Here is a 27,577-nt window from a genome sequence, read left to right as displayed (position 1 = left end):
TATGTGTTTTGCGGATCCGCAAAACACGAACACCGGCAATGTGCGTTCCGCATTTTGCGGACCACACATCGCCGGCACTCTCATAGAAAATGCCTTTTCGTGTCCGCAATTGCGGACAAGAATAGGACATGTTCTATTTTTTGGCGGAATGGATGCAGACCAATTTTGCGGACGTGTGAATGGACCCTTACAGTCTAGGAGCGGCCCCTATCTAATGAGTTGTAGCACTCAGGCTGCCTGTGCTGAGCATTGTAGAGGATGAAGTCTACCTACCTAGACTGCACACAGCCGACCTTCCCATTTTGCGGACGTGTGAATGGACCCTTACAGTCTAGAGCGGCCCCTATCTAATGAATTGTAGCACTCCTGCCTGTGCTGAGCATTGTAGAGGATGAAGTCTACCTACCTAGACTGCACACAGCCACCCTTCCCATTTTGCGGACATGTGAATGGACCCTTAAAGTCTAGGAGCGGCCCCTATCTAATGAATTGTAGCACTCAGGCTGCCTGTGCTGAGCATTGTAGAGGATGAAGTCTACCTACCTAGACTGCACACAGCCGACCTTCCCATTTTGCGGACGTGTGAATGGACCCTTACAGTCTAGGAGCGGCCCCTATCTAATGAATTGTAGCACTCAGGCTGCCTGTGCTGAGCATTGTAGAGGATGAAGTCTACCTACCTAGACTGCACACAGCCGACCTTCCCATTTTGCGGACGTGTGAATGGACCCTTACAGTCTAGAGCGGCCCCTATCTAATGAATTGTAGCACTCAGGCTGCCTGTGCTGAGCATTGTAGAGGATGAAGTCTACCTACCTAGACTGCACATAGCCGACCTTCCCATTTTGCGGACGTGTGAATGGACCCTTACAGTCTAGGAGCGGCCCCTATCTAATGAATTGTAGCACTCAGGCTGCCTGTGCTGAGCATTGTAGAGGATGAAGTCTACCTACCTAGACTGCACACAGCCGACCTTCCCATTTTGCGGACGTGTGAATGGACCCTTACAGTCTAGGAGCGGCCCCTATCTAATGAATTGTAGCACTCAGGCTGCCTGTGCTGAGCATTGTAGAGGATGAAGTCTACCTACCTAGACTGCACATAGCCGACCTTCCCATTTTGCGGACGTGTGAATGGACCCTTACAGTCTAGGAGCGGCCCCTATCTAATGAATTGTAGCACTCAGGCTGCCTGTGCTGAGCATTGTAGAGGATGAAGTCTACCTACCTAGACTGCACACATTTTGCGGACGTGTGAATGGACCCTTACAGTCTAGAGCGGCCCCTACCTAATGAATTGTAGCACTCAGGCTGCCTGTGCTGAGCATTGTAGAGGATGAAGTCTACCTACCTAGACTGCACACAGCCGACCTTCCCATTTGTCATGCAGGCAGCCATAACTGCCAAAGCCAGGTTAATGTGACTTTTAATATTTGATCTGATAAACATATTTTCCACTGGAGCATAATAGCGCGTGTTCGGCCATTTATAGTCATCTCTGTGTGCGATGAAATCTGTTGCCTTGCAGGCATTGCTGTGTAGAATTTTGTAAAACTTCATTACAAATATAAGAAGAAGATTTGTCTGTTTTGTCATATTCTAAAGTAGAAATGTCAATTTTTGTTTTAATTCTTGAATCCTACTCCACGTTGGTCAGTCGCTTGGTTCCCTGGGGAAGGCACGTTATTGCGACTGGTGTATAAAGGCTCGCTGCTGTGCTCCACATCTTGGTCCCATGTTCATACGTGCCCGCATTGCTGAGAAAAAGTAAGTTTAAATATAAGCAAATGAGCCTCTAGGAGCAAAGGGGGCGTTTCCATTACACCTAGAGGCTCTGCTCTCTCTGCAACTGCTGTGCCCTCTCCAGTTTGATTGACAGGGCAGGACAGGTGTGATCACGTTTACACTGCCTGATCCTGTCAGCAGTTACAGAGAGAGCAGAGCCTCTAGGTGTAATGGTAACGCCCCCGGTGCTCCTAGAGGCTCATTTGCATATATTAAAACATCATTCATAATTTTTCTCAGCAATGTGGACACATATGAACATAGGACCAACACAGATGCCTTCAGCTGCCAGGTGTACATGTAACAGGTCAGACAGTGTCATAGGTACAAATCTGCTGCAGATGCCCTTTAATATAACCAGAATACCCCTTTAAGTATGAAACTGATATGTTATATTTCTTCTAAATTAGACGACTGTACTTTCTATCTACTAGTTTTAGCTGTATTGATCCTGTTGCACTATGAAATGTATTGTACGTTGTTGTCATGCTTTGATATCTGTATTACCTGTGAATATATTACAAAGTACAGTCATGTGAAAGATTTAGATAAGATTTTGGTCACTGAGTTTATCTTTCAGGTTACAACAGACTGCTATTAAACTAGTAATGTCTGTAGCCAGAGGAGGCAGGGCAACCACAGGAATTTTGAAGCGCTCTCTCCCCAAGGAGAGATAGTACCCCCCCCAAATCCTGACAGGCCTCTCACCCAGTTAAGCCAGTACTCTCTGCGCTGATGAGAAACAGCTGTCTGCAGATGAGATGCTGACTTATTTAATATCCGAGTCATGACTCAAGGCTTATTTAACCGCCTCCGGACCGCCTAACGCAGGATCGCGCTCCGGAGGCGGCAGCCCTGCGCAGAGTCACGCATATACGCGTCATCTCGCGAGACGCAAGATTTCCTGTGAACGCGCGCACACAGGCGCGCGCGTTCACAGGATCGGAAGGTAAGCGAGTGGATCTCCAGCCTGCCAGCGGCGATCGTTCGCTGGCAGGCTGGAGATGCGATTTTTTTAACCCCTAACAGGTATATTAGACGCTGTTTTGATAACAGCGTCTAATATACCTGCTACCTGGTCCTCTGGTGGTCCCTTTTGTTTGGATCGACCACCAGAGGACACAGGTAGCTCAGTAATAAGTAGCACCAAGCACCACACTACACTACACCCCCCCCCTGTCACTTATTAACTTCTTATTAACCCCTGATCACCCCATATAGACTCCCTGATCACGCCCCTGTCATTGATCACCCCCCTGTCATTGATCACCCCCCTGTAAGGCTCCATTCAGATGTCCGTATGATTTTTACGGATCCACTGATACATGGATCGGATCCGCAAAACACATACGGACGTCTGAATGGAGCCTTACAGGGGGGTGATCAATGACGGGGGTGATCACCCCATATAGACTCCCTGATCACCCCCCTGTCATTGATCACCCCCCTGTAAGGCTGCATTCAGATGTCCGTATGTTTTTTACGGATCCACGGATACATGGATCGGATCCGCAAAACACATACAGACGTCTGAATGGAGCCTTACAGGGGGGTGATCACCCCATATAGACTCCCTGATCACCCCCTGTCATTGATCACCCCCTTGTAAGGCTCCATTCAGACGTCCGTATGATTTTTACGGATCCACTGATACATGGATCGGATCCGCAAAACACATACGGACGTCTGAATGGAGCCTTACAGGGGGGTGATCAATGACAGGGGGTGATCACCCCATATAGACTCCCTGATCACCCCCCTGTCATTGATCACTCCCCTGTCATTGATCACCCCCCTGTAAGGCTGCATTCAGATGTCCGTATGTTTTTTACGGATCCACGGATACATGGATCAGATCCGCAAAACACATACAGACGTCTGAATGGAGCCTTACAGGGGGGTGATAACACCATATAGACTCCCTGATCACCCCCCTGTCATTGATCACCCCCCTGTAAGGCTGCATTCAGATGTCCGTATGTTTTTTTACGGATCCACGGATACATGGATCGGATCCGCAAAACACATACGGACATCTGAATGAAGCCTTATAGGGGGGTGATCAATGACAGGGGGGTGATCACCCCATATAGACTCCCTGATCACCCCCCTGTCATTGATCACCCCCTTGTAAGGCTCCATTCAGACGTCCGTATGATTTTTACGGATCCACTGATACATGGATCGGATCCGCAAAACACATACGGACGTCTGAATGGAGCCTTACAGGGGGGTGATCAATGACAGGGGGGTGATCACCCCATATAGACTCCCTGATCACCCCCCTGTCATTGATCACCCCCCTGTCATTGATCACCCCCCTGTAAGGCTGCATTCAGATGTCCGTATGTTTTTTTACGGATCCACGGATACATGGATCGGATCCGCAAAACACATACGGACATCTGAATGGAGCCTTACAGGGGGGTGATCAATGACAGGGGGGTGATCACCCCATATAGACTCCCTGATCACCCCCCTGTCATTGATCACCCCCCTGTCATTGATCACCCCCCTGTAAGGCTCCATTCAGACATTTTTTTGGCCCAAGTTAGCGGAAATTTTTATTTTTTTTCTTACAAAGTCTCATATTCCACTAACTTGTGTCAAAAAATAAAATCTCACATGAACTCCCCATACCCCTCACGGAATCCAAATGTGTAAAAAATTTTTGACATTTATATTCCAGACTTCTTCTCACGCTTTAGGGGCCCTAGAATGCCAGGGCAGTATAAATACCCCACATGTGACCCCATTTCGGAAAGAAGATACCCCAAGGTATTCGCTGAGGGGCATATTGAGTCCATGAAAGATTGAAATTTTTGTCCCAAGTTAGCGGAAAGGGAGACTTTGTGAGAAAAAAAATATATAAATTTCCGCTAACTTGTGCCAAAAAAAAATAAATTCTATGAACTCGCCATGCCCCTCATTGAATACCTTGGGGTGTCTTCTTTCCAAAATGGGGTCACATGTGGGGTATTTATACTGCCCTGGCATTTTAGGGGCTCTAAAGCGTGAGAAGAAGTCTGGGATCCAAATGTCTAAAAATGCCCTCATAAAAGGAATGTGGGCCCCTTTGCGCATCTAGGCTGCAAAAAAGTGTCACACATCTGGTATCGCCGTACTCAGGAGAAGTTGGGCAATGTGTTTTGGGGTGTCATTTTACATATACCCATGCTGGGTGAGATAAATATCTTGGTCAAATGCCAACTTTGTATAAAAAATGGGAAAAGTTGTCTTTTGCCGAGATATTTCTCTCACCCAGCATGAGTATATGTAAAAAGACACCCCAAAACACATTGCCCAACTTCTCCTGAATACGGTGATACCACATGTGTGAACTTTTTTGCAGCCTAGGTGGGCAAAGGGGCCCACATTCCAAAGAGCACCTGTCGGATTTCACCGGTCATTTACCTACTTACCACACATTAGGGCCCCTAGAATGCCAGGGCAGTATAACTACCCCACAAGTGACCCCATTTTGGAAAGAAGACACCCCAAGGTATTCCGTGAGGGGCATGGCGAGTTCCTAGAATTTTTTATTTTTTGTCACAAGTTAGCGGAAAATGATTATTTTTTTTATTTTTATTTTTTTCTTACAAAGTCTCATATTCCACTAACTTGTGACAAAAAATAAAAACTTCCATGAACTCACTATGCCCATCACGAATTACCTTGGGGTGTCTTCTTTCCAAAATAGGGTCACTTGTGGGGTAGTTATACTGCCCTGGCATTTTAGGGGCCGAATGCGTGAGAAGTGGTTTGAAATCAAAATCTGTAAAAAATGGCCGGTGAAATCCGAAAGGTGCTCTTTGGAATGTGGGCCCCTTTGCCCACCTAGGCTGCAAAAAAGTGTCACACATCTGGTATCCCCGTACTTAGGAGAAGTTGGGCAATGTGTTTTGGGGTGTCTTTTTACATATACCCATGCTGGGTGAGAGAAATATTTTGGCAAAAGACAACTTTTCCCATTTTTTTATACAAAGTTGGCATTTGACCGAGATATTTATCTCACCCAGCATGGGTATATGTAAAATGACACCCCAAAACACATTGCCCAACTTCTCCTGAGTACGGGGATACCAGATGTGTGACACTTTTTTGCAGCCTAGGTGGGCAAAGGGGCCCACATTCCAAAGAGCACCTTTCGGATTTCACCGGCCATTTTTTACAGATTTTGATTTCAAACCACTTCTCACGCATTCGGCCCCTAAAATGCCAGGGCAGTATAACTACCCCACAAGTGACCCCATTTTGGAAAGAAGACACCCCCAGGTATTTCGTGATGTTCATGGTGAGTTCATGGAAGTTTTTATTTTTTGTCACAAGTTAGTGGAATATGAGACTTTGTAAGAAAAAAAAAAAATCATAATTTTCCGCTAACTTGTGACAAAAAATAAAAAATACTAGGAACTCGCCATGCCCCTCCGGAATACCTTGGGGTGTCTTCTTTCCAAAATGGGGTCACTTGTGGGGTAGTTATACTGCCCTGGCATTCTAGGGGCCCTAATGTGTGGTAAGTAGTTTGAAATCAAAATCTGTAAAAAATGGCCGGTGAAATCCGAAAGGTGCTCTTTGGAATGTGGGCCCCTTTGCCCACCTAGGCTGCAAAAAAGTGTCACACATGTGGTATTGCCGTACTCAGGAGAAGTTGGGCAATGTGTTTTGGGGTGTCATTTTACATATACCCATGCTGGGTGAGAGAAATATCTTGGTCAAATGCCAACTTTGTATAAAAAAATGGGAAAAGTTGTCTTTTGCCAAGATATTTTTCTCACCCAGCATGGATATATGTAAAATGACACCCCAAAAAACATTGCCCAACTTCTCCTGAGTACGGCGATACCACATGTGTGACACTTTTTTGCAGCCTAGGTGGGCAAAGGGGCCCACATTCCAAAGAGCACCTTTCGGATTTCACCGGCCATTTTTTACAGATTTTGATTTCAAACTACTTTGCACGCATTTGGGCCCCTAAAATGCCAGGGCAGTATAACTACCCCACAAGTGACCCCATTTTGGAAAGATGACACCCCAAGGTATTTCGTGATGGGCATAGTGAGTTCATGGAAGTTTTTATTTTTTGTCACAAGTTAGTGGAATATGAGACTTTGTAAGAAAAAAAAAAAAAATCATCATTTTCCGCTAACTTGTGACAAAAAATAAAAGTTCTATGAACTCACTATGCCCATCAGAAAATACATTAGGGTGTCTACTTTCCGAAATGGGGTCATTTGTGGGGGTTTTCTACTGTCTGGGTCTTGTAGAACCTCAGGAAACATGACAGGTGCTCAGAAAGTCAGAGCTGCTTCAAAAAGCGGAAATTCTGGCTGGAAGCCCTGGTCGTCCTCTTGCCACTCTATTGATCTTTCCCTCTATCGTGGGCTCTGATAGTCATCCTGGATGTGTTGTGCACCGAGAGGTGGTTGTGAGGTTAAGCCCTCTTTTTCCTGGTCGCCTCCTGACACCTGACCTATGTACCCTGTAGCAGTATGTCTATTACCCCTGATTTCCTGATGCTTCTTTTATTTATGTTTTATTTTATGTATGTCTTTCTGTTCCTTATTTTATTTGTTTGGAATGTCCAAATGATTGGACTCCTTGTCTTTTGTTTTAAGTGCATTATTCTGTACACCTTATTGCTGTGAAAACCTAATAAATACCATTGAAACAAAAAAAAGCAGAAATTCGCATTTTTGTACCATAGTTTGTAAACGCTATAACTTTTACCCAAACCATTTTTTTTTTTACCCAAACATTTTTTTTTTTATCAAAGACATGTAGAACAATAAATTTAGAGAAAAATGTATATATGGATGTCGTTTTTTTTGCAAAATTTTACAACTGAAAGTGAAAAATTTCATTTTTTTGCAAAAAAAATCGTTAAATTTCGATTAATAACAAAAAAACTAAAAATGTCAGCAGCAATGAAATACCACCAAATGAAAGCTTTATTAGTGAGAAGAAAAGGAGGTAAAATTCATTTGGGTGGTAAGTTGCATGACCGAGCAATAAACGGTGAAAGTAGTGTAGGTCAGAAGTGTAAAAAGTGGCCTGGTCATTAAGGGGGTTTAAGGTAGGGGGGCTGAAGTGGTTAAAGGGAGTCTGTCACCTAATCTGAGCCTTTTAGACCGCTCAGATCAGGTTATAGACTCCTTTGCCCTCAATGGTACCTTTATTTGTTCTGTCCCTCTCCGAGATCTTAAAAACATGACTTTTTAAACTTATGCTAATGAGCTTTGGCAAGTGTCCAGGGGCGGCGTAGCTGCAGCAAGTGCCCAGGCCCCTCGGCGATGTGCCCAGAAAACCACACCTCTTTTACCCCTCTTGCCCACCCTTGTTTCCTATTATTAGCAACTCCTCCTCTCCACAAAAAAATGGATCCACAAAAAAAAAAAAACACGGATGCATCACGGATGTCACACAGATGTCATCTTTTTTTTTTTTTTTTCTTTGCAGATCCTTTTTTTTGCAGACCACAAAATACATATGGTCCTGTGCATGGGCTCATGCATACGAACGTAAGGGTCTGCAATGCATGAGCATCGGCCGTGTGCACTCCTGGTGCGGATGCGGATCCGTCGACTTGAATGGGTCGGCGATCTGCAAGATACAGCAAAAAAAAAAGGCAATTTTTATCTTTTGTGGTGCGGAGGCACGGACCTGAAATCCTATAGAAGCGCTTTGTAGGTCTTACCTGGGCTTTCAATCCATGCCTCCATTCCATAAAAGATAGGAGAGTACCAATATTTGGCTGTATCTGGCGGATCACAGACCCATTCAAGTCAATGGATCCTCATCCACACCACATAGTGCACACGGCCAGTGCCCGTATATTGCAGAGCAGCAGTTTAAAGTCTGCAATACAGGCACGGAGCCCTTACGTTCGTCTTCATGAGCCCTAACACACTATTACTTGGGGATTGCAATGCTGTTGCATTTTCCTCCACTCATGGGTAAAAAAACAACCTCTGTCATCTGAATTTCCGTAGTGCATTCTAAAATCCCAATAGAATGTGAGATTTTATTTTTTGTTGTTTTTTTTTCACACCAAAATATGCAACAATTCCTGCACATGTGAATAGGGCTGTAGTCTGGGAGCAACATGTGTGTTTGCTTTCATCAGGATCACAGAGCTACCAATTCCATCTAAGCAGTCAATAATGTAAGGACTGGCTGGCATTCTCATGATAAAGAAAACATATATCCCAGTTATGGGAATACCCTTATCTTAATTGTCAATAAAAGGTCTCTCAGCATAAATGATTTCAGATTAAGTAGTATCACAAGACATTCCTGGTATAGATGAGGGCTATATGCAGAATGAGTTCTTTCAGTTTGGTATGGTTTCATTCCCAATGTCAGTTGCAGTTGCACAGAATGGGCGTATAATGCAAGATTCTCAGAGGCAGTAACCTAAACCTTTTTATTAATGCGTGCATTATCAAAGAGGTTAATATACAGCGTGGCCCCCAAAAAAGTAGACCGCCTCCAGCGATAGTATGACAAGATGAACGAGCAAGTGGATTGTTTTTTCTAATTACCCACAAGTCACAAAAGATGCTGAAAGTGGTCCCCGTTCAGGTCTCTGCATCTTTGGGCAAGTCGGATTATGTTGGCTGATACCAGAGATGCTGCGGAAGAAAATATATCCTGCTTTTTCCAACAAGATGGGGCAACATGCCTCACGTCACGGACCTCACGGGTACGGGTTGATGACCTGTTTACGGAGGAGCGAACTGTGAGCCAGGGGTCATGGCCACCACGTTCCCCAGACAAAACGTGTATGCCAACAATCCACATCCCCTGGATGAACTCAAGTCATCACAAACACCCTCCGCAGCATCACAAGCCATATCAGCCGACGTAATCCGACCTGCTCAAAGATGCAGAGACCTGAACGGGGACCACTTTCAGCATCTTGTGTGACTTGTGGGTAATTTACTATGGCTGGAGGCGGGCTACTTATTCGTGGGCCTCCCTGTATGATAGATGAAACTTGAGATGTAGAATAAAGGAACTGTGGTTCACATTCCATAGTTAAAAAATGAATGGGTTTAATTCAAATTACCAGGTTGAGCATTCTCCCTAATCAAACAGTTCCCATATCAACGCTATTTGCCTTATCAAATATGGAGTGCAAGCCTGGCTACAGGTCCATTGGGTAGTCCGTCATGTATTTTTATTGTGTTGTGTTTGTGTGCTTTTAGTGTTGTTGGTAAAAAGTAGCTCTAGATATTGTGTTTTTTCAGGTGTTTTTCCTTAGGCTTCGTTCACATCACCGTTCAGCCTTTCCGTTCTCCTGCTCCGTTTAAGAGCAGGAGAACGGAAAGGATGGATTCAAAACATAACTGAGCCGAACGGATCCTAAGGATCCCATAGACTATAATGGGGTCCGTTAGGTTTCCGCTCAGAAGATGATTTTGGAGCGGAGACAAAAGTAGTGCATGCAGGACTTTTGTCTCCGCTTCAAAACTCTTTCTCTGAGCGGAAACCTAAAATATGCAAAAAGTTAATAAATGCTAAAATACCCCACAAAAAAATTAAAATGTCCATGCTGTTATTTACCACCAAAAATGCAAACAAAAGACAGTGTGAAGGAATCCTTAGGCTGGAGTCTGTTTACCTTTGCCTGGGAGACTCAGTTGAGATGCTGAAAAAATACTTTTTCTTGTTTTGTATATAGATGTGGACGTCCTAACGGAAACTGAACAGACCCCATTATAGCCAATAGAGTCTGTTCAGATCCTTTTAGTTTAGATATTCAGGCCGACTCTGGCACCTCCAGTAGTTTCATTGTTCTGCTTCTCTAATAGAGCAAAGCAATGAAAATAACTAGCAAGTGTGAATGTGACCTAATAACTAATTACATGGCGATAGCCATGGTCAAATTTTCATGGATGATTATGTAAAGCCCAGTTTGAATGCTTTCCACTGGCAGCACTGTGGCAGATGTATCACTGTCTGTATGTTAGTTTTTGGAAATGCAGTATGTATACTGCACTAGTGAAGAGACTGTCATACCTTATGGTTCATAAGCTAGTGTGAACTAAAGGGACAGTAATTGCATTGAGATTATCATAAGACTTGGAAATATCTAGTGTTCAGAACATATTGCGCTGTGCACATTAGAGCTGCCTGGTAGGTATAAGTTTACACAACATGTGGAGCAGTGGACCTCAGAGCTGCCTGGTAGGTGAAGGTTTACACAACATGTGGAGCAGTAGACCTCAGAGTTGCCCGGTAGGTACAAGTTTACACATCATGTGGAGCAGCAGACATTAGAGCTGCCTGGTAGGTACAAGATTACACAACATGTGGAGCAGTAGACCTCAGAGCTGCCTGGTAGGTAGAAGTTTACGCCACATGTGGAGCAGTGGACCTCAGAGCTGCCTGGTAGGTACAAGTTTACACGACATGTGGAGCAGTGGACCTCAGAGCTGCCTGGTAGGTACAAGTTTACACGACTTGTGGAGCAGTGGACCTCAGAGCTGCCTGGTAGGTACAAGTTTACACGACATGTGGAGCAGTGGACCTAAGAGCTGCCTGGTAGGTACAAATTTACACAACATGTGGAGCGGTGAACCTCAGAGCTGCCTGGTAGGTACAAGTTTACACGTGTGGAGCAGTGGGCCTCAGAGCTGCCTGGAAGGTACAAGTTTACAGATCATGTGGAGCTGTGAACCTCAGAGCTGCCTGGTAGGTACAAGTTTACACGTGTGGAGCAGTGGACCTCAGAGCTGCCTGGTAGGTACAAGTTTACAGAACATGTGGAGCGGTGAACCTCAGAGCTGCCTGGTAGGTACAAGTTTACACAACATGTGGAGCAGTGAACCTCAGAGCTGCCTGGTAGGTACAAGTTTACACAACATGTGGAGCAGTGAACCTCAGAGCTGCCTGGTAGGTACAAGTTTACACAACATGTGGAGCAGTGAACCTCAGAGCTGCCTGGTAGGTATAAGTTTACACAACATGTGGAGCAGTGAACCTCAGAGCTGCCTGGTAGGTATAAGTTTACACAACATGTGGAGCAGTTGACCTCAGAGCTGCCTGGTAGGTACAAGTTTACACGTGTGGAGCAGTGAACCTCAGAGCTGCCTGGTAGGTACAAGTTTACACAACATGTGGAGCAGTGAACCTCAGAGCTGCCTGGTAGGTACAAGTTTACACAACATGTGGAGCAGTGAACCTCAGAGCTGCCTGGTAGGTACTAGATTACACAACATGTGGAGCAGTGAACCTCAGAGCTGCCTGGTAGGTATAAGTTTACACAACATGTGGAGCAGTGAACCTCAGAGCTGCCTGGTAGGTACAAGTTTACACAACATGTGGAGCAGTGAACCTCAGAGCTGCCTGGTAGGTACAAGATTACACAACATGTGGAGCAGTGAACCTCAGAGCTGCCTGGTAGGTATAAGTTTACACAACATGTGGAGCAGTGAACCTCAGAGCTGCCTGGTAGGTACAAGTTTACACAACATGTGGAGCAGTGAACCTCAGAGCTGCCTGGTAGGTACAAGATTACACAACATGTGGAGCAGTGAACCTCAGAGCTGCCTGGTAGGTATAAGTTTACACAACATGTGGAGCAGTGAACCTCAGAGCTGCCTGGTAGGTACAAGTTTACAGGACATGTGGAGCAGTGAACCTCAGAGCTGCCTGGTAGGTACAAGTTTACGCCACATGTGGATCAGTTGACCTCAGAGCTGCCTGGTAGGTTGCTTGATGCATCACCAGCAGAGGCTTACGTGGGATTTAGAAGTGGGCGTTCTTGTCCTGCAATTATGGCTTTAAAAAATTATTTGTCAGGAGAAAAACTGGCTATACCAGCTATTTACATTTAGCTAATGGGATTTTTAAGTAGTTATTGAGCTTATTGTTGAAGTACGGTAATAAAGGCAGTCAGCAGTAAACTACACAAGCAAATGGAGATTGCTTTTTTTATGCAGCCTGACAAAGTAAGAATGCTGCTCATTATTTTGCCCCGTGTACGACGTGTACTGTATCAATGTTTGCTTCAAGTGGAGCTTCTATGTAGTCTTGAAGGACATATACCAGAAAAAGATTTAAAAGGGCACTGATAGAAGTTATTGGCCCAAAGCCTGAGGCTGCACTACTGGACCTAGAGATTCTAATGACAACACCTTTTGTGGAGCCAAATCACTAAATACAACAATATCATACTTACCAATATTTCTGCCAATAAATTTAGGGCATTTGTCCTGACTCAACCCAAAACCCGCCTGGGAACTCCCTCTTTTGGGAGGGGCTTACCTCTTATTAAGCCAGGACCAGCCAAATTTATCAGGATTGTGTCTGGAAATTTTAGATAGTACCAGCAAATTCGGAAATGTTGCCAGCTATGCAAAATTTACATTTTACTTACAAGAGCTTGTATAGAGGCAGTTATGTGTATAGGCAGCAATTGATTTAGTTATTATTATTAGGTGGGGGGGGGGGGGGGGTTGTGAATATTTGGAAAGGGCTGAGTGTGGGTTAAGAAAATAAAAGAATTGATACTCACATCATTGAATCCTTGCCAGTTCCATTCTGATGCTTACCGGATCTCTACTGATTTCTACTTTCTGGTCCCGTCTCGACCCACAGAAAATGCCATAAAATGCCCACTCAGCCAATCTGAATTACTGAGTGGATATTTCCCTTGAAATGGGACCAGGAAGTGGATAACGGTAGGGAAACTAGGAAGTGTCAGAATTTGAGCATTGAGGGGATTGGTGATGTAAGTTTATATTCTTTTATATTTTTAAGCCACTCTAAGCCCTTTGCCAAAAATTTTCCTTCCTGGAAAACAACTTTAAATCCAATATATAGAAATTTCAAAACACACTACACTGTGTTTTTTTGGTGTTTTTTCCTCATTGGGAATTTTCATTTAATTTTTTTAAATGCAGCATGCTCTTGATGTGGCTCTTGAAGTAACCTATGATGCTGTGCGCTCCCGTGCGCATGATGTATGCCGCTCTGGGACATATGGCCCGCTCACATATGGTCGTGTGTATGAGTCCTTACAGTTCTGGAATGTATTGGATAACACTGACAGGCTTATGACAGTGTTATCCAATACATTCCAGACCTCTAAGGGTTACATAGCATCGTAAATCAATATAATGCTATGCGACCCCGTCAGTGCTGGGAGGTCAGGACAGAAGCTGCCGCATACTCGTGCTGCGAGTCCGATCCATGAGACTCTCTCGTCTAAAAGGGGCCTAATGTTTTTTCTTCAGTCCATGGAATGATAATTTAAACTGTATTTTGTGTGTACTCCACTTGTCAGCAATGCACGCATCTTATGTATAACTGTTTTGAAGAATACGGTCCATAATGGCCTGTATATCTTGCACATACTGTATGAACATTGCAAGTTCTTTATCAAAGCAAAAACAAAATGACCAAGAGTGTGGGGAAGTCTATTTTTATATCTGCAAGACTTGTGGCTTTTAACCCTTCGGCAGAGGTGACAAAGAATGGTTGAGAAGCATAGACCTCTCAGTATTAGCAGGTGAGAACGACTGTGCTCTGCTTTTCCTAGAACAGTGTGTTCTTGCTTGTAGGCGAGCTACTCATTACTGTAGTAATAAGCTTGTGTTATAAGAAATAAACAGCATGTTTTCAGCAAAATCCGAATACAGCTTTTCATTTATGATGTGTCATCTTTTGTTCTCAAAAAATCTCTGCCTTCTTCTAAGAGATTAAATTCACACAATACCATTGTAGTTTGTATCACCATTTTATATATCTGGCTAACAGATATATGGGGCACCATCTCTATTGACTGGAACAAATGCCCAGTTGCACTCCTAAAAGAGGCAAGTAAGTCAATGCTTTTGGCTAGTTTAACCCCTTTTGGACCGTTTTTTTTTTCATCCTCGAATTGCAAGAACCACAGCTTTTTAATTTCTATTGTAGCTGTATGAGGGCTTGTTTTTCATGGGTTAAGTTGTATTTTTAATGGCACTATATTGGAGTACATATTGTATGGATTAGCTTTTCATTTTTTATTTTGGGGGTGCAAAACAAATACTGTTCTGCTATTCTGTGTTTTTTGGGATTTTATTTCTACAGCGTTCAACACTTGGTACTGAGATTTTAACTTAATTCTGTAGGTCAGTATGATTCCGGTGACACTAAATTTATATTGTTTTTTTGTTTTACTACTTTTGCACAATGAAAACACTTTTTGTGGAATGAGTTGTTTTTATAGGATGAGTTGATGTGTGTTCAATGATATCATTTTGGGGTAAATATGACTTTTTAATCATTTTTTTATTAAATTTTTTGGGTTGTGAAGTGACCAGAAAACAACAATTTTTTACCATGCTTTTACCATGTGGGTTAAAGAAACCTGATCATTTTATAGTTTGGGTCTTTACAGACGCAGTGATACCAATTATGTGTACTTTTTTTTTTTAGCTTTATTTTGTGACATAATAAATAATATTTTACGGAGGAATTTTTTAGTGTTTGTTATCTTTCCCCTGATTTGATCACTTCTGTATCATTCCTGTCAGTGGTGTAATAGGGTCTATTTGGTATGTTTACATGGCAGACCTGGAGGACTGCTCTATTACACTGCATTTCATGGTGACAGGTTCTCTCCAATCTTTGGGGCTATCCAAGTAAAACCAGTTTACGTGTGAACTGAGCAACAACTTTGAGCCGCACAACAGTGATATAGTCGACTACAGTATTGTATTATCTGCAAGTCCTAAGATTAGCTTGATCCCTTTGTAATGACAACTTGGGGTATGTTATTCGCCTTGTTTGTTTTTCATTAGCTTGTTCATTTATTGCAATTACACTCCCCCAGGAAGGATACCATAGATTGGATGTCTTAATTTTCAAATGAGACTTGAAGGATTAGTACAATAATCCTCTCAAGGTTTAATTCACTTTTGTTGGAGTGACAGCTGGCTTTACATTAGGCCTTGTCTGTCCTTCCCTTCTCCTAACGGAAAGTTGGTGAAGTAAATTCTTAAGACTTACTGTATAATATAAAGGCTTTTTTTAACAATCCAAATAGGGTTCGGTTGACTGTATAAGGTGGAACACTAGAGCCTATGATCATCAGAAAACAACCCATTGTTTAATTCAGGTTGTTTATGTTAAACATATATATTTTTAATCATGGTTAGTAGAGTGAAACTAAATCGCACCTCCTCATTCCTATACTATTGACTACTGTATGTAATAAGCAGCATTTCTTATGATAAAACATGGCTATACAGCGGTTATATCAATCATTTGCTGTGCACTATTAGGAGGCAATTAGTGACATAGTCAGCACTCCTCCCCATGTGACACAGGTGCTCTGTACTTAAATTAGCAGTAGTCTGCACAGGGTTTTAATTCCTACCACATCTCAGTTGGAGTTCCTGAGAGGCTGTGAACAGGTGATCCTTTAGCACCAGTTCACATGCGGCGCTGGATGGCGGCCATCGTTGTTTCTGTGCTGTGCTGGTGGAGCTGTGGGATCCGAGGCCTAGGTGGCTCCGCTGTACAGCGGGGCGGCTGGTTGGCTGCTGGATCCCATTGCCTGCTGGAGCGGTGTGGAGGCGTGGTGATCGCCACACGGCACTGCGCTACGGTTAGAGTAGGTTCCCACTTAACAGGAGGAAACCTTGTCGCGGTAAGTGGGCCTATGCGCTTTGATCAAACTGTATACTAATTGCCTCCTAATAGTGCACAGCAAATGATTGATATAACCGCTGTACAGCCATGTTTTATCATAAGAAATGCTGCTTATTACATACAGTAGTCAATAGTATAGGAATGAGGAGGTGCGATTTAGTTTCACTCTACTAACCATGATATATATTTTTAAAATTTTGGGTGATTTTTGTTTTCCTTCAATCTGTTTAAAAAATACCTACAATCCTGCAGTTCATACACTGGCCACTAGGCCGAATAATATGTCAAGGTGTCTTATTCTGTACAGGTAACTTTTTAGTAGCCATCTCATTGCCATCACAGGCAGAATTACAATGACAGAAATTAACTCTGTATAGATATACCAGTATCCACCATTCACAATAGGAGATATCTGCACAGGTCACAGATATGCCTAGAAAACTCTCCCTTAGATGTCAGTGAGGTCCCCTCCTGTCCATTGTGTCTATGGGCGATTTGGCTGGAAGCTTTGATATACTGTGCTATTAAAGAGGACCTGTCACCACTCCTGACAGGCCTGTTCTGTCACCACTCCTGACAGGCCTGTTCTGTCACCACTCCTGACAGGCCTGTTTGTACCAAGTTGGGGGGGGTGTACCTGCACAGTCTGAAAATTGCATCACTGATTGGATAGACCGAGTCTGTGCATGGACACCCCCCAACTGGTTACCACCCCTCAGTACCCTTACTGCAGACTGCTAGCAATTCATTCTGAACTTCTAGTAGAAATAATAGAGGAACGTAGAGCCATAAGAAAAGATGATCTAGAATTGTTATTACATGGGGAATGCATGAAGCTATTAATACAGACTTGTCAGGAGTGGTGACAGGTCTTCTTTAAGCCTAGTGGCAATAGCAAAAGCTGCATGCATTTATTTTTTTTATTTTTTTATTACTGTGGATTGGGGTTATGGAAAATTTAAAATACATCACCAACAATTCTAAAAAAAAAAGGTGTTTAACATGAAATCTGGTTGCAATAATAGGTCAATATCTGATGACACATTCCTTTTAAAGATGACCTTTTTAAAAGAGTGTTTTCTATTGGGTCAGAAACTGGGTGAATGATTCAGTATCGGACATGTAACAATTATAACAACGCAACAACAGGAACTATAAGGGCTAAATAAACAGTAAAAGAGAACATTCACAAAAAATCTCTGCAATTTCTCCTTCTTCTCCTCCTTTCCTTTGATCCTTTCTTGTCTTGCATTGAAACTGAACCTAAGAAATATATAAAGAAATCCTCTCTGTGTCAGTAATGCACGGACTGTGACAGTTCAGAAGGCTTGTAATCAATAATCATTGAAGGAGAAAACGTAATGGCGTATTTCTATATGTGTATTCTCTTTACAGACAGCGTCATCAGCGATAAAAGGAACCATTCAGCTGGGAATAGGCTACACTGTAGGGAACCTTACATCCAAACCTGACAGAGATGTGCTTATGCAAGATTTCTACGTAGTCGAGAGTGTCTTCTTACCAAGGTAAGAACTTCTTTCTGTCTATTTATCTATGGCAAATAGGCCGCAGCATCACAGGGGTTAAAAGGAAACTCCAAGCCGTTTATTCAGAAAGTTTTATCCATTACAGTAATGCAACATTTTGGCAATATAAAACGCCTTTATCTGTCTATCTATCTCCTATCTATCTATTATCTATCTATTATCTATCTAATATCTATCTATCTATCTATCTAATATCTATCTATCTAATATCTATCTATTATCTATCTATCTAATATCTATCTATCTATCTATCTCCTATCTATCTCCTATCTATCTATCTCCTATCTATCTCCTATCTATCTATCTCCTATCTATCTCTCTCATATCCTATCTATCTATCTATCTATCTATCTATCTATCTATCTATCTATCATCTATATATCTATCTATCTCATATCTATCTATCTCCTATCTATCTATCTCCTATCTATCTATCTCCTATCTATCTCTCTCATATCTATCTATCTATCTATCTATCTATCTATCATCTATATATCTATCTATCTCATATCTATCTATCTATCTCCTATCTATCTCTCTCATATCTATCTATCTCCTATCTATCTATCTATCTATCTATCTATCTATCTATCTCCTATCTATCTCATATCTATCTATCTATCTCCTATCTATCTCTCTCATATCTATCTATCTATCATCTATATATCTATCTATCTCATATCTATCTATCTCCTATCTATCTCTCTCATATCTATCTATCTCCTATCTATCTCTCTCATATCTATCTATCTCCTATCTATCTCATATCTATCTATTATCTATCTATCTCTCTCATATCTATCTATCTATCTATCTCATATCTATCTATTATCTATCTATCTATCTATCTATCTTTCTCATATCTATCTTTCTCATATCTATCTTTCTCATATCTATCTATCTATCTATCTATCTATCTATCTATTTATCTATCCTCAGCATTAGTAAGTTGTGGTGAACGTGTTATAGACATTGAGTGTACTAGAGCAGTAGAGAAAATGCTGTCAGTGGGACATAAGAAATAAAAGCCAGTTACTGTGAAATGTATCTTACAATGAGGACATATCTATATTTAAACATTTTCCTACTGTAGGCATAATTCTGTGGTCCGCACATAGTACAAGACTAAATACTTCAAGCTTAGTCTAAATATTAATATGATTGTTATTTACACTATACCAAATAAGATGGGATTTACACATATAAGATGGTTTATATAAGATGAGAAGGTTTAACAGTCTGCAGAGTTTAGTATACTGCCCTGCATAAGGTGGAACAAAATCTAGGATGGCAGGAGGTTCACTGTCCCAAAAATAAACTAACAAGCTCTTTTTATAAAGAAAGGTGAGAAGTGATTTTAAATCAGCCAAATAAGCGTAGTGTCAACGTTCTGTCACACCAGCATAGACATCCTATAACTTATATCACTTATGATACCAAAGTAATTATGGAGCCTATAGGGAGAAGTATGAATACAATTTTATGTAAGTTATGGCTTAAAAATGCATGCACAACTACATCAAAATGTGTGGAATGGGCTTTCAACTCTTCATGTATGTAATATGTCTTGACTTTAAACTCTTGCACTCAGAGGTGTAACTAGAAATGACTGTGCCCCACAATAATTTAAATTTTTGAATTATTGAACATCAGACCATACCAAGAAAAAAAAAGCTCTCTTCTCCTCCTGAGGGTGCCTCCACCCTTCATGCAGCACTGCGTTTAGGCACGCACTTACACAAACTACGTCCTGTCCTGAAGCTGTGCTCTGCCAGGACTTAGTGCAGTGCAGGCGCCTTGAGGCGAAGACCAGAGAACGGTGAGTACTGCCAGTGCTAGGACTAGGAGCACAATACTCTCTGCTCCCTGGGACCTGAAAATAAATCTATTTCTCCTCCTCTTCCGGGTCCCTTTCTTGAGTTCAGGACCCATAGCAGCCATTTCCCCTGGTTCCATGGTAGATACGCCCCTGCTTGCCCTGGTTAGAATATAAGAAATGTTATCATATTAAAGCCCAGAATCCTAGATCTCGAATATTACCAGACTTAAAGAGGACCTGTCACCACTCCTGACATGCCTGCTTTAATAGCTTCATGCATTCCCCATGTAATAACAATTCTGGAACATCTGTTCTTATAGCTCTATGCTGTGCCATTCCTCTATTATTTCTACTAGAAGTTATGACTGAATTGCTATTAGCCTTCAGTAAGGGTACTGAGGGGGGTAACCAGTTGGGGTGTGTCCCTGCACAGACTGAAAATGGCAGCACTGATAGGAGAGAGTGAGTCTGTGCAGGGACACCCCCCCAACTGGTTACCCTCCTCAGTACCCTTACTGAAGGCTAATAACAATTCAGTCATAACTTCTAGTAGAAATAATAAAGAACTGGCACAACATAAGACATAAGAGCAGATGCTCCAGAATTGTTATCATGGGGAATGCATGAAACTATTAAAACAGACGTGTCCGGGGTGGTGACAGGTCCTCTTTAAGATCCAACATTTGGGGTGCAGCACTCATTTGATATTAGGGAGCAGCGTGAAGTGCTTGTGCTTGTAAGTGAGAGGTGATTGGGGAGACTGCATTTGAGAGCAGGTAGAAAGATCGCAACCTGTTAGGGTGCTTTCACACTGCATTTGCATTGTCTGTCGGAAGTAGGAGGATTCCGCCTATAGGCTTTTATGGGGGGGGGGGGGAATTTTTTTATATATATATATATATATATATATATATATTTTGCTCAATGTAAATTTTTTACTGGATGCTTCTATATGAAAATGTTATTCCAGAAGCAGCAAAAAAAAGTATACTGATGGAAGCCAAAAGAGTGTCCTTCCATCAGGTGAATATGTGCCTATTGATATGTTTGATATATGTGCCAGAAGCTTTGCAAACACAGTGTGAAAGCACCCTTACTGTCATTTCTCTGTTAGGGTGTCTGTCAGTGCCCACCACTGCTCCAATTCTCCCAGTGAGCACAGCTGCTCATCTGCTCACTTGCTCCTGGGCTTCAGCACCTTGGCGTTGTTGTGTCAGATGCCACGCAGGCTGAGGCACTTTATCTGCTGTGCCTGTAGGGCGCATGCACACTCCCTTCAGCTCGTAAAGGGCTGATGCATGCACCCTAATCTTCACCAGCCCATGGTTTGCCGCCCTGTAGGAAGGTGTCTGAGGACATTACACTAGTTTCCTGCAAAGTTATGGCATTATATTGTTTGCCTGTTCTGTGTACTTACTTCTGGATTTGACCATTGGCTGCCTGACCTGACCCTGAGCTGTCCGTCCTGACCTCAGATTGTCACTTGAACATAGAATACTCCTAGATTAGCGGCTTGGTGGTTCCCCTGTAGCATAGTCTGGATCCCTGTACAGAGGTTAAAGAGGACCTTTCATCATCAGTTTTGCAAAAGTCTAATTAGGGTGTTACCTTATAGGGCGGCCCTTACTGATGCCATGGCATTTTTATTTATTTTTTTAAAAGACACCCCTCCCTGTTTGTCCGCTGTGGCCCCCCGTTGTTTTTAGCACCTTGTATTATAATGAGGAGTATCGGAACAATGAGGAGGAGACTGAGTCTTTCTCAGTGGGAGTCTCCTTCTCCCTGGCTGTAGCGCTGTCCAATCGCAGCGCAGAGTGTCACAGCCAGGGAGGTTTTTTCCTCCCTGTTCCGATGCTAGTAATTAGCATACTGAGTGGGGAAAATACAGGAGGGCACAGCGGGCGAACGGAGCTGCGCCCAGGAATAATAGTAAGCACTATAGGATCCCTGCTTTATGCCCTACCTAACGTGCTTCTTATCTTATAAAGCCTGGACCCATGAAAGGTCCTCTTTAAATAGTGACGACCAAGGTGGCCACTTAGATAACGCCCTTAGGAGTAGCTCCAAGGCAAATCTGTTCTAGTGATACTGCAGATCTACATCCACGTCATAACATTCTCCCTCTGTACAGACTCCACTAACCCCTGAGGGAGAGTGGGGGGGGGGGGGGGTTGGTAAAAGGAATTATTCTTCAATTGATCACCCCTCTTAGTCTTACCAATAAGAATGCTTCCTGATTGCCTGGAAGGGGGTCTTTATTCTTCTACTGAAGGAGTGAGAAGATGAACAGTTGTGCATGTAATCAACCCGGCTACTAATCGGGCCGCTTGTCTACTGGTCAATTTTTGCTATGTTCTGATCTGGGTAATTATGTAAATATATGTCCACGTAAACAGTGACATGATTGGCATGTATGAGATCAATACATCTGGAATTGTTGTGCATCTCAGTCTCTGCGTAGGTTTGGCTTTTAGCCACCAAATCATTTTTTTCCTTTCAAGTTATATTTGTGTTAGTGAAGTGTGCAGGCCTGGCAAGGATTAAGGGTATAGCACCTTAGAACAAAGGTGTACAGTTTATGCCTCAATATAAGCTATACAAAAAATATTATTTTGTACTGATCCTGAGTTACAGATTGTATTATAGCCCAAAGCTACATTTACAATTTTGTTCATCATTACTGGAAACAGTCATCAACCTTCTTGCCAAATACGTCATTATCAGTTTATGTGAGCTTCAGTAATACAGTGAAAGTTTCTCCTAAGGCCTCATGCACACGACAGTATTTTTTCACGGTCCACAAAACGGGGTTCCGTTGGTCCGTGATCCGTGACCGTTTTTTCGTCCGTGGGTCTTCCTTGATTTTTGGAGGATCCACGGACATGGAAAAAAAAAGTTATTTTGGTGTCCGCCTGGCCATGCGGAGCCAAACGGATCCGTCCTGACTTACAATGCAAGTCAATGGGGACGGATCCGTTTGACGTTGACACAATATGGTGCAATTGCAAACGGATCCGTCCCCCATTGACTTTCAATGTAAACTCAGAAGTTAATATACCATAGGATCTGAGTTTTCTCCAATCCGATGGTATATTTTAACTTGAAGCGTCCCCATCACCATGGGAACGCCTCTATGTTAGAATATACCATCGGATTTGAGTTAGATCAGTGCTTCTCAAATAGTGGGGAGCGCCCCCCAGGGGGGGCGCCAGGCTCCGTAAAGGGGGGCTCGTTCAGGGCCGACCTTTGGGGTGTGCGAATTTCTTCTGTATAATGCCGGCAGGCAGGCCGGGCGGCCGGCGCGTCCCTCAGTGATGTCACGTGCCTGCGCGGCCTGCTTTATGAATGAAGCAGGCGGCGCAGACAAGTGACGTCACTGAGGGACGCGCCTGCCGGCATTATACAGAAGAAATTCGGATATACGGTACTATTAGGAGTGAGGGGGGCATGTTTAATAACTTTAAACGGCGGCGGCGGGCACACGGAATCTGTGGATGGCACAGTTAAGGGGTGGGGGTCTGTGGATGGCACTGTTATGGGCTGGGGGGGGCACTGTGGATGGCACTGTTATGGGGTGGGGGGTCTGTGGATGGCACATATATAACAGTGCCAGCCACAGATCCCCCTGTAACAGTGCCAGCCACAGATCCCCCCCATAAGTGTCCGTCATCCACAGATCCCCCCATAAGTGTCCGTCATCCACAGATCCCCCCATAAGTGTCCGTCATCCACAGATCCCCCCATAAGTGTCCGTCATCCACAGATCCCCCCATAAGTGTCCGTCATCCACAGATCCCCCCATAAGTGTCCGTCATCCACAGATCCCCCATAAGTGTCCGTCATCCACAGATCCCCCCCATAATTGTCCGTCATCCACAGATCCCCCCATAAGTGTCCGTCATCCACAGATCCCCCCATAAATGTCCGTCATCCACAGATCCCCCCATAAGTGTCCGTCATCCACAGATCCCCCCATAAGTGTCCGTCATCCACAGATCCCCCCATAAGTGTCCGTCATCCACAGATCCCCCCATAAGTGTCCGTCATCCACAGATCCCCCCATAAGTGTCCGTCATCCACAGATCCCCCCATAAGTGTCCGTCATCCACAGATCCCCCCATAAGTGTCCGTCATCCACAGATCCCCCCATAAGTGTCCGTCATCCACAGATCCCCCCATAAGTGTGTGTCCGATCCACATTTCTTTCTTTTTTTATTCTCTTATACGATAATAAGGATACAGTGTTATGCAGAGGTGTACTTATAACAATTTTATAGACAAATGATACTATTTACAGTCGCGCGCAAAATGTTTTCTTCTTCCTAGGGGGGGGCATGACAGAAAATAATTGAGAAGCACTGAGTTAGATCATGAAACTCATATCCGACAGTATATTCTAACACAGAGGCGTTCCCATAGTGATGGGGACGCTTCAAGTTAGAATATACTACGAACTGTGTACATGACTGCCCCCTGCTGCCTGGCAGCACCCGATCTCTTACAGGGGGCTGTGATCCGCACAATTAACCCCTCAGGTGCCGCACCTGAAGGGGTTAATTGTGCGTATCATAGCCCCCTGTAAGAGATCCCGGCCCCCCCTCCCTCCCTCTATTGTATTATTTTCATTGGTGGCACAGTGTGCGGCCCCCCCTCCCTCTATTGTATTATTTTCATTGGTGGCACAGTGTGCGGCCCCCCCTCCCTCCCTCTATTGTATTATTTTCATTGGTGGCCAGTGTGCAGCCTCCCCTTACTTAGCAATATTAGAAGCATCATACTTACCTGCTGCGCTGTCTGTGACCGGCCGGGAGCTCCTCCTACTGGTAAGTGACAGGTCATTAAGCAATGCGCCGCACAGACCTGTCACTTACCAGTAGGAGGAGCTCCCGGACGGTCACAGACAGCGCAGCAGGTAAGTATGATGCTTCTAATATTGTATTAGAATATACTGTCGGATATGAGTTTTCACGAAGTGAAAACTCAGCTCTGAAAAAGCTTTTATGCAGATGGATCTTCGGATCCGTCTGTATGAAAGTAACCTACGGCCACGGATCAAGAACGCGGATGCCAATCTTGTGTGCATCCGTGTTCTTTCACGGACCCATTGACTTGAATGGGTCCGTGAACAGTTGTCCGTCAAAAAAATAGGACAGGTCATATTTTTTGGACGGACAGGAAACACGGATCACGGATGCGGCTGCAAAACAGTGCATTTTCCGATTTTTTTCCACGGACCCATTGAAAGTCAATGGGTCCGCGAAAAAAAAAGGAAAACGGCACAACGGCCACGGATGCACACAACGGTCGTGTGCATGAGGCCTAAATCAGATACCTGTCTGGTGTGAAGAGTACACTTCCCAAAATCCTAATTTCCAGAGCATGCTTTATACTGAACCAGTAAGGCTTGTTTCACATTTGCTTTTGACAGATCTGGCAGGCTGTTCCGGCTTGGAACAGCCTACTGGATTTGGCACTGCCGGAATTCCGTCCAGCCCCAATCAACTGTAATGGGGACCGGTGGAGATCTGGCTTAAACTCGGCCAGGCAACAGTCTCTCTGGAGGTTGTAATCAATATGTGACAGAATTCTGGTATAATCTGTGCCAAAAAATTGGTGGACATTCTTAGTGTTATGGACAATAGTTGGGGAACCACTGTGCCAACTGACCGGTTTGACTTTGGACTTGTGTGGCCCGTGTTTGCCAGCAGCTCTCTGCTCCTTCCCAATGGGCAGGAAGACCAGGGTAGTGCTGTTTCATCCTCCCCATGCAGGCTGAGGCCTTCATCTTGCTGGCCCTGCCTCATAGCCATACGGCGTGCACGCCGCTCTTTGGCTCTTAAAGGACCAGTGTGCACACACCTTAATCTTCCCCAGCCTGTGGCTGGGCACCATAGGGTATTTAAGGCACCACCCCTGTGGGAGGGTACCTGAGCAATAGGTTCTAGTTTGCTGAAAAGGTGTACTACTTGTCCTGTTTGCTCTCTCGTTTACCAACTTTTGTCTGACTCCAGATTTGACCCAACGCTATCTGACCTGACGTCTGCCTTGATCTCCGTACTGATTCTGAGCAGCCTATCCTGAAGCTCGGACTAACTTTGGATTGCACAATCTCTACCTTCTCTGAACTTAACTTGTCCGAAATTACAGTTTTCCCTGACCACTCAGTGTTTTGCATTGAAGGTGTCTCTTAACCCTCGTCTGTCAGCAGTCTACTGGACAGAAAAAACTCCAAGAGGTAGTGGTCTGGTGATTACAGATTCCTTTATAGAAGGTGAAACTGAGGGGTCAATTAGATACTCCTCTTAGGAGAAGCCCCAAGTCAAATCTGTTCAGTAGACACAGCAGATCCACCTCGTAAAAAATGTATCTGCAAAGTTACTCAACTTTTTATGTAGACTTATTACATTATATGTAAACTGGTAAATAAAGTCCAAAGGATTAGTAACCTAAAAATGTATCTAAACATATAACTGGAGCTCCTTACTTGCTTTTGCTTTTTAATGTGACCGCTTCCAAGGACTTTGATGGTTTGTTCATTTGCTTCAAAACACATGGGGTGCAAGTGCAGAGTTGTAATTATTCCGGATAAAACTTGCACAACACTCGACTGTATAATAGTGTGTTCGTATGAAAAGCAGTGTAAGCCATATCCTGATTCATTTCACGTTCACATTGATCTCTTGATAGTATAAATATTGAATGTTTAAGCAATAATTAATAATAGCACTGTGGATTGTGGTTGAACACAACAGTGTAAAGTTTATGTACTCATACTCTGCCACATAAATTATAGTTTTATTGTTTTTCCTTGTTATTACAAGTAAAGCCTAGTTCCTTGAGGTCACATTCTACTTAATGTTTCTCAACACAAAGACAAATGAAAAGCAGCAAATAGCACAGAAAACTCAGGCACGACTTACTCTTCGAATTTTCAAATGTTATAAACCACATGAGGTGCCCATACATTTTAGATGAAAGTTCCAAAAAAGCTGTTATGATCCTTACACGGGCTGATTCTCAGCCAGATGATCGCTAACAAGCATTCACAAAATCACTCTTTGCCGGCAGCAGATCTGGCTGTTTAAACAGCATCTGCTGCCGGCAAAAAACGAGTCAGTATGGGACGAACGATTGCATTAGCGATCACTCCTCCCCATACTGTGGAGGGGATCACTGTATGTAAATACAGTGGTCTCCTTCACTGATGAGCAGGCGATTGCTGGGATGGAACACTTCCTTCCCAACAGTCGCCTGCAAAATTGTCCCATGTTAAGGGACCTTTAGTTCCTTTGGGGGTTAAGCTGCTGCAAGAGGAGTCTAGCAGAAGCTTATTACCCTTCCCATTGAAAGCACGTATGTTTATGTGTCCGGAGGAATAGGTGTCGGCCAAATAACTAGCAGCTAGCTAAAAAGGGTATGGGTAGCTTCAGGTCTGACTTCCTAGGACCCACCAGAGGGAATTATTCTGAATGCCCACCATTTGTGTATACCGGACATGTGCATGTCCACAGTAATTTTCTGTGCAACATTGCCCATGAAGGGCTTATCATTAATAAGATTTATTAGAATATGTGGTTCATAGGTGGATATAGACTATAAGGAGCCTCTATGAAAAAAAAGTATGTGGCACCCATTTATGTAACAGCCAGTTTGTTGAGAGTGCGGCTCTTGTCATAGAGTTTTATGGTGTAGTAACTTGCAGGTTTAAATCCACCAGTAAAAGCTATAGTACCAATTAACAATTATTTACATGCAGTGAAGTAGACATTAGTATGCAT

At 43.4% G+C, this 27,577-nt stretch overlaps 1 protein-coding gene across 1 annotated transcript in view; it reads left to right on the top strand.

The window, feature by feature from the left end:
- The window catches only part of PIP5K1B (phosphatidylinositol-4-phosphate 5-kinase type 1 beta), a 170,028-nt gene that overhangs the window by 78,163 nt on the left and 64,288 nt on the right, over positions 1–27,577 (top strand). The window contains exon 4 of the mRNA XM_040417101.1: positions 17,829–17,959. Within this exon, the coding sequence (XP_040273035.1) occupies positions 17,829–17,959 (131 nt within the window). The remainder of the gene's footprint in view (positions 1–17,828; positions 17,960–27,577) is intronic.

This window comes from Bufo bufo, chromosome 2 (assembly GCF_905171765.1).
Source record: "Bufo bufo chromosome 2, aBufBuf1.1, whole genome shotgun sequence".
NCBI lineage: Eukaryota > Metazoa > Chordata > Amphibia > Anura > Bufonidae > Bufo > Bufo bufo.
This window is presented reverse-complemented; position numbering and strand designations above follow the sequence as displayed.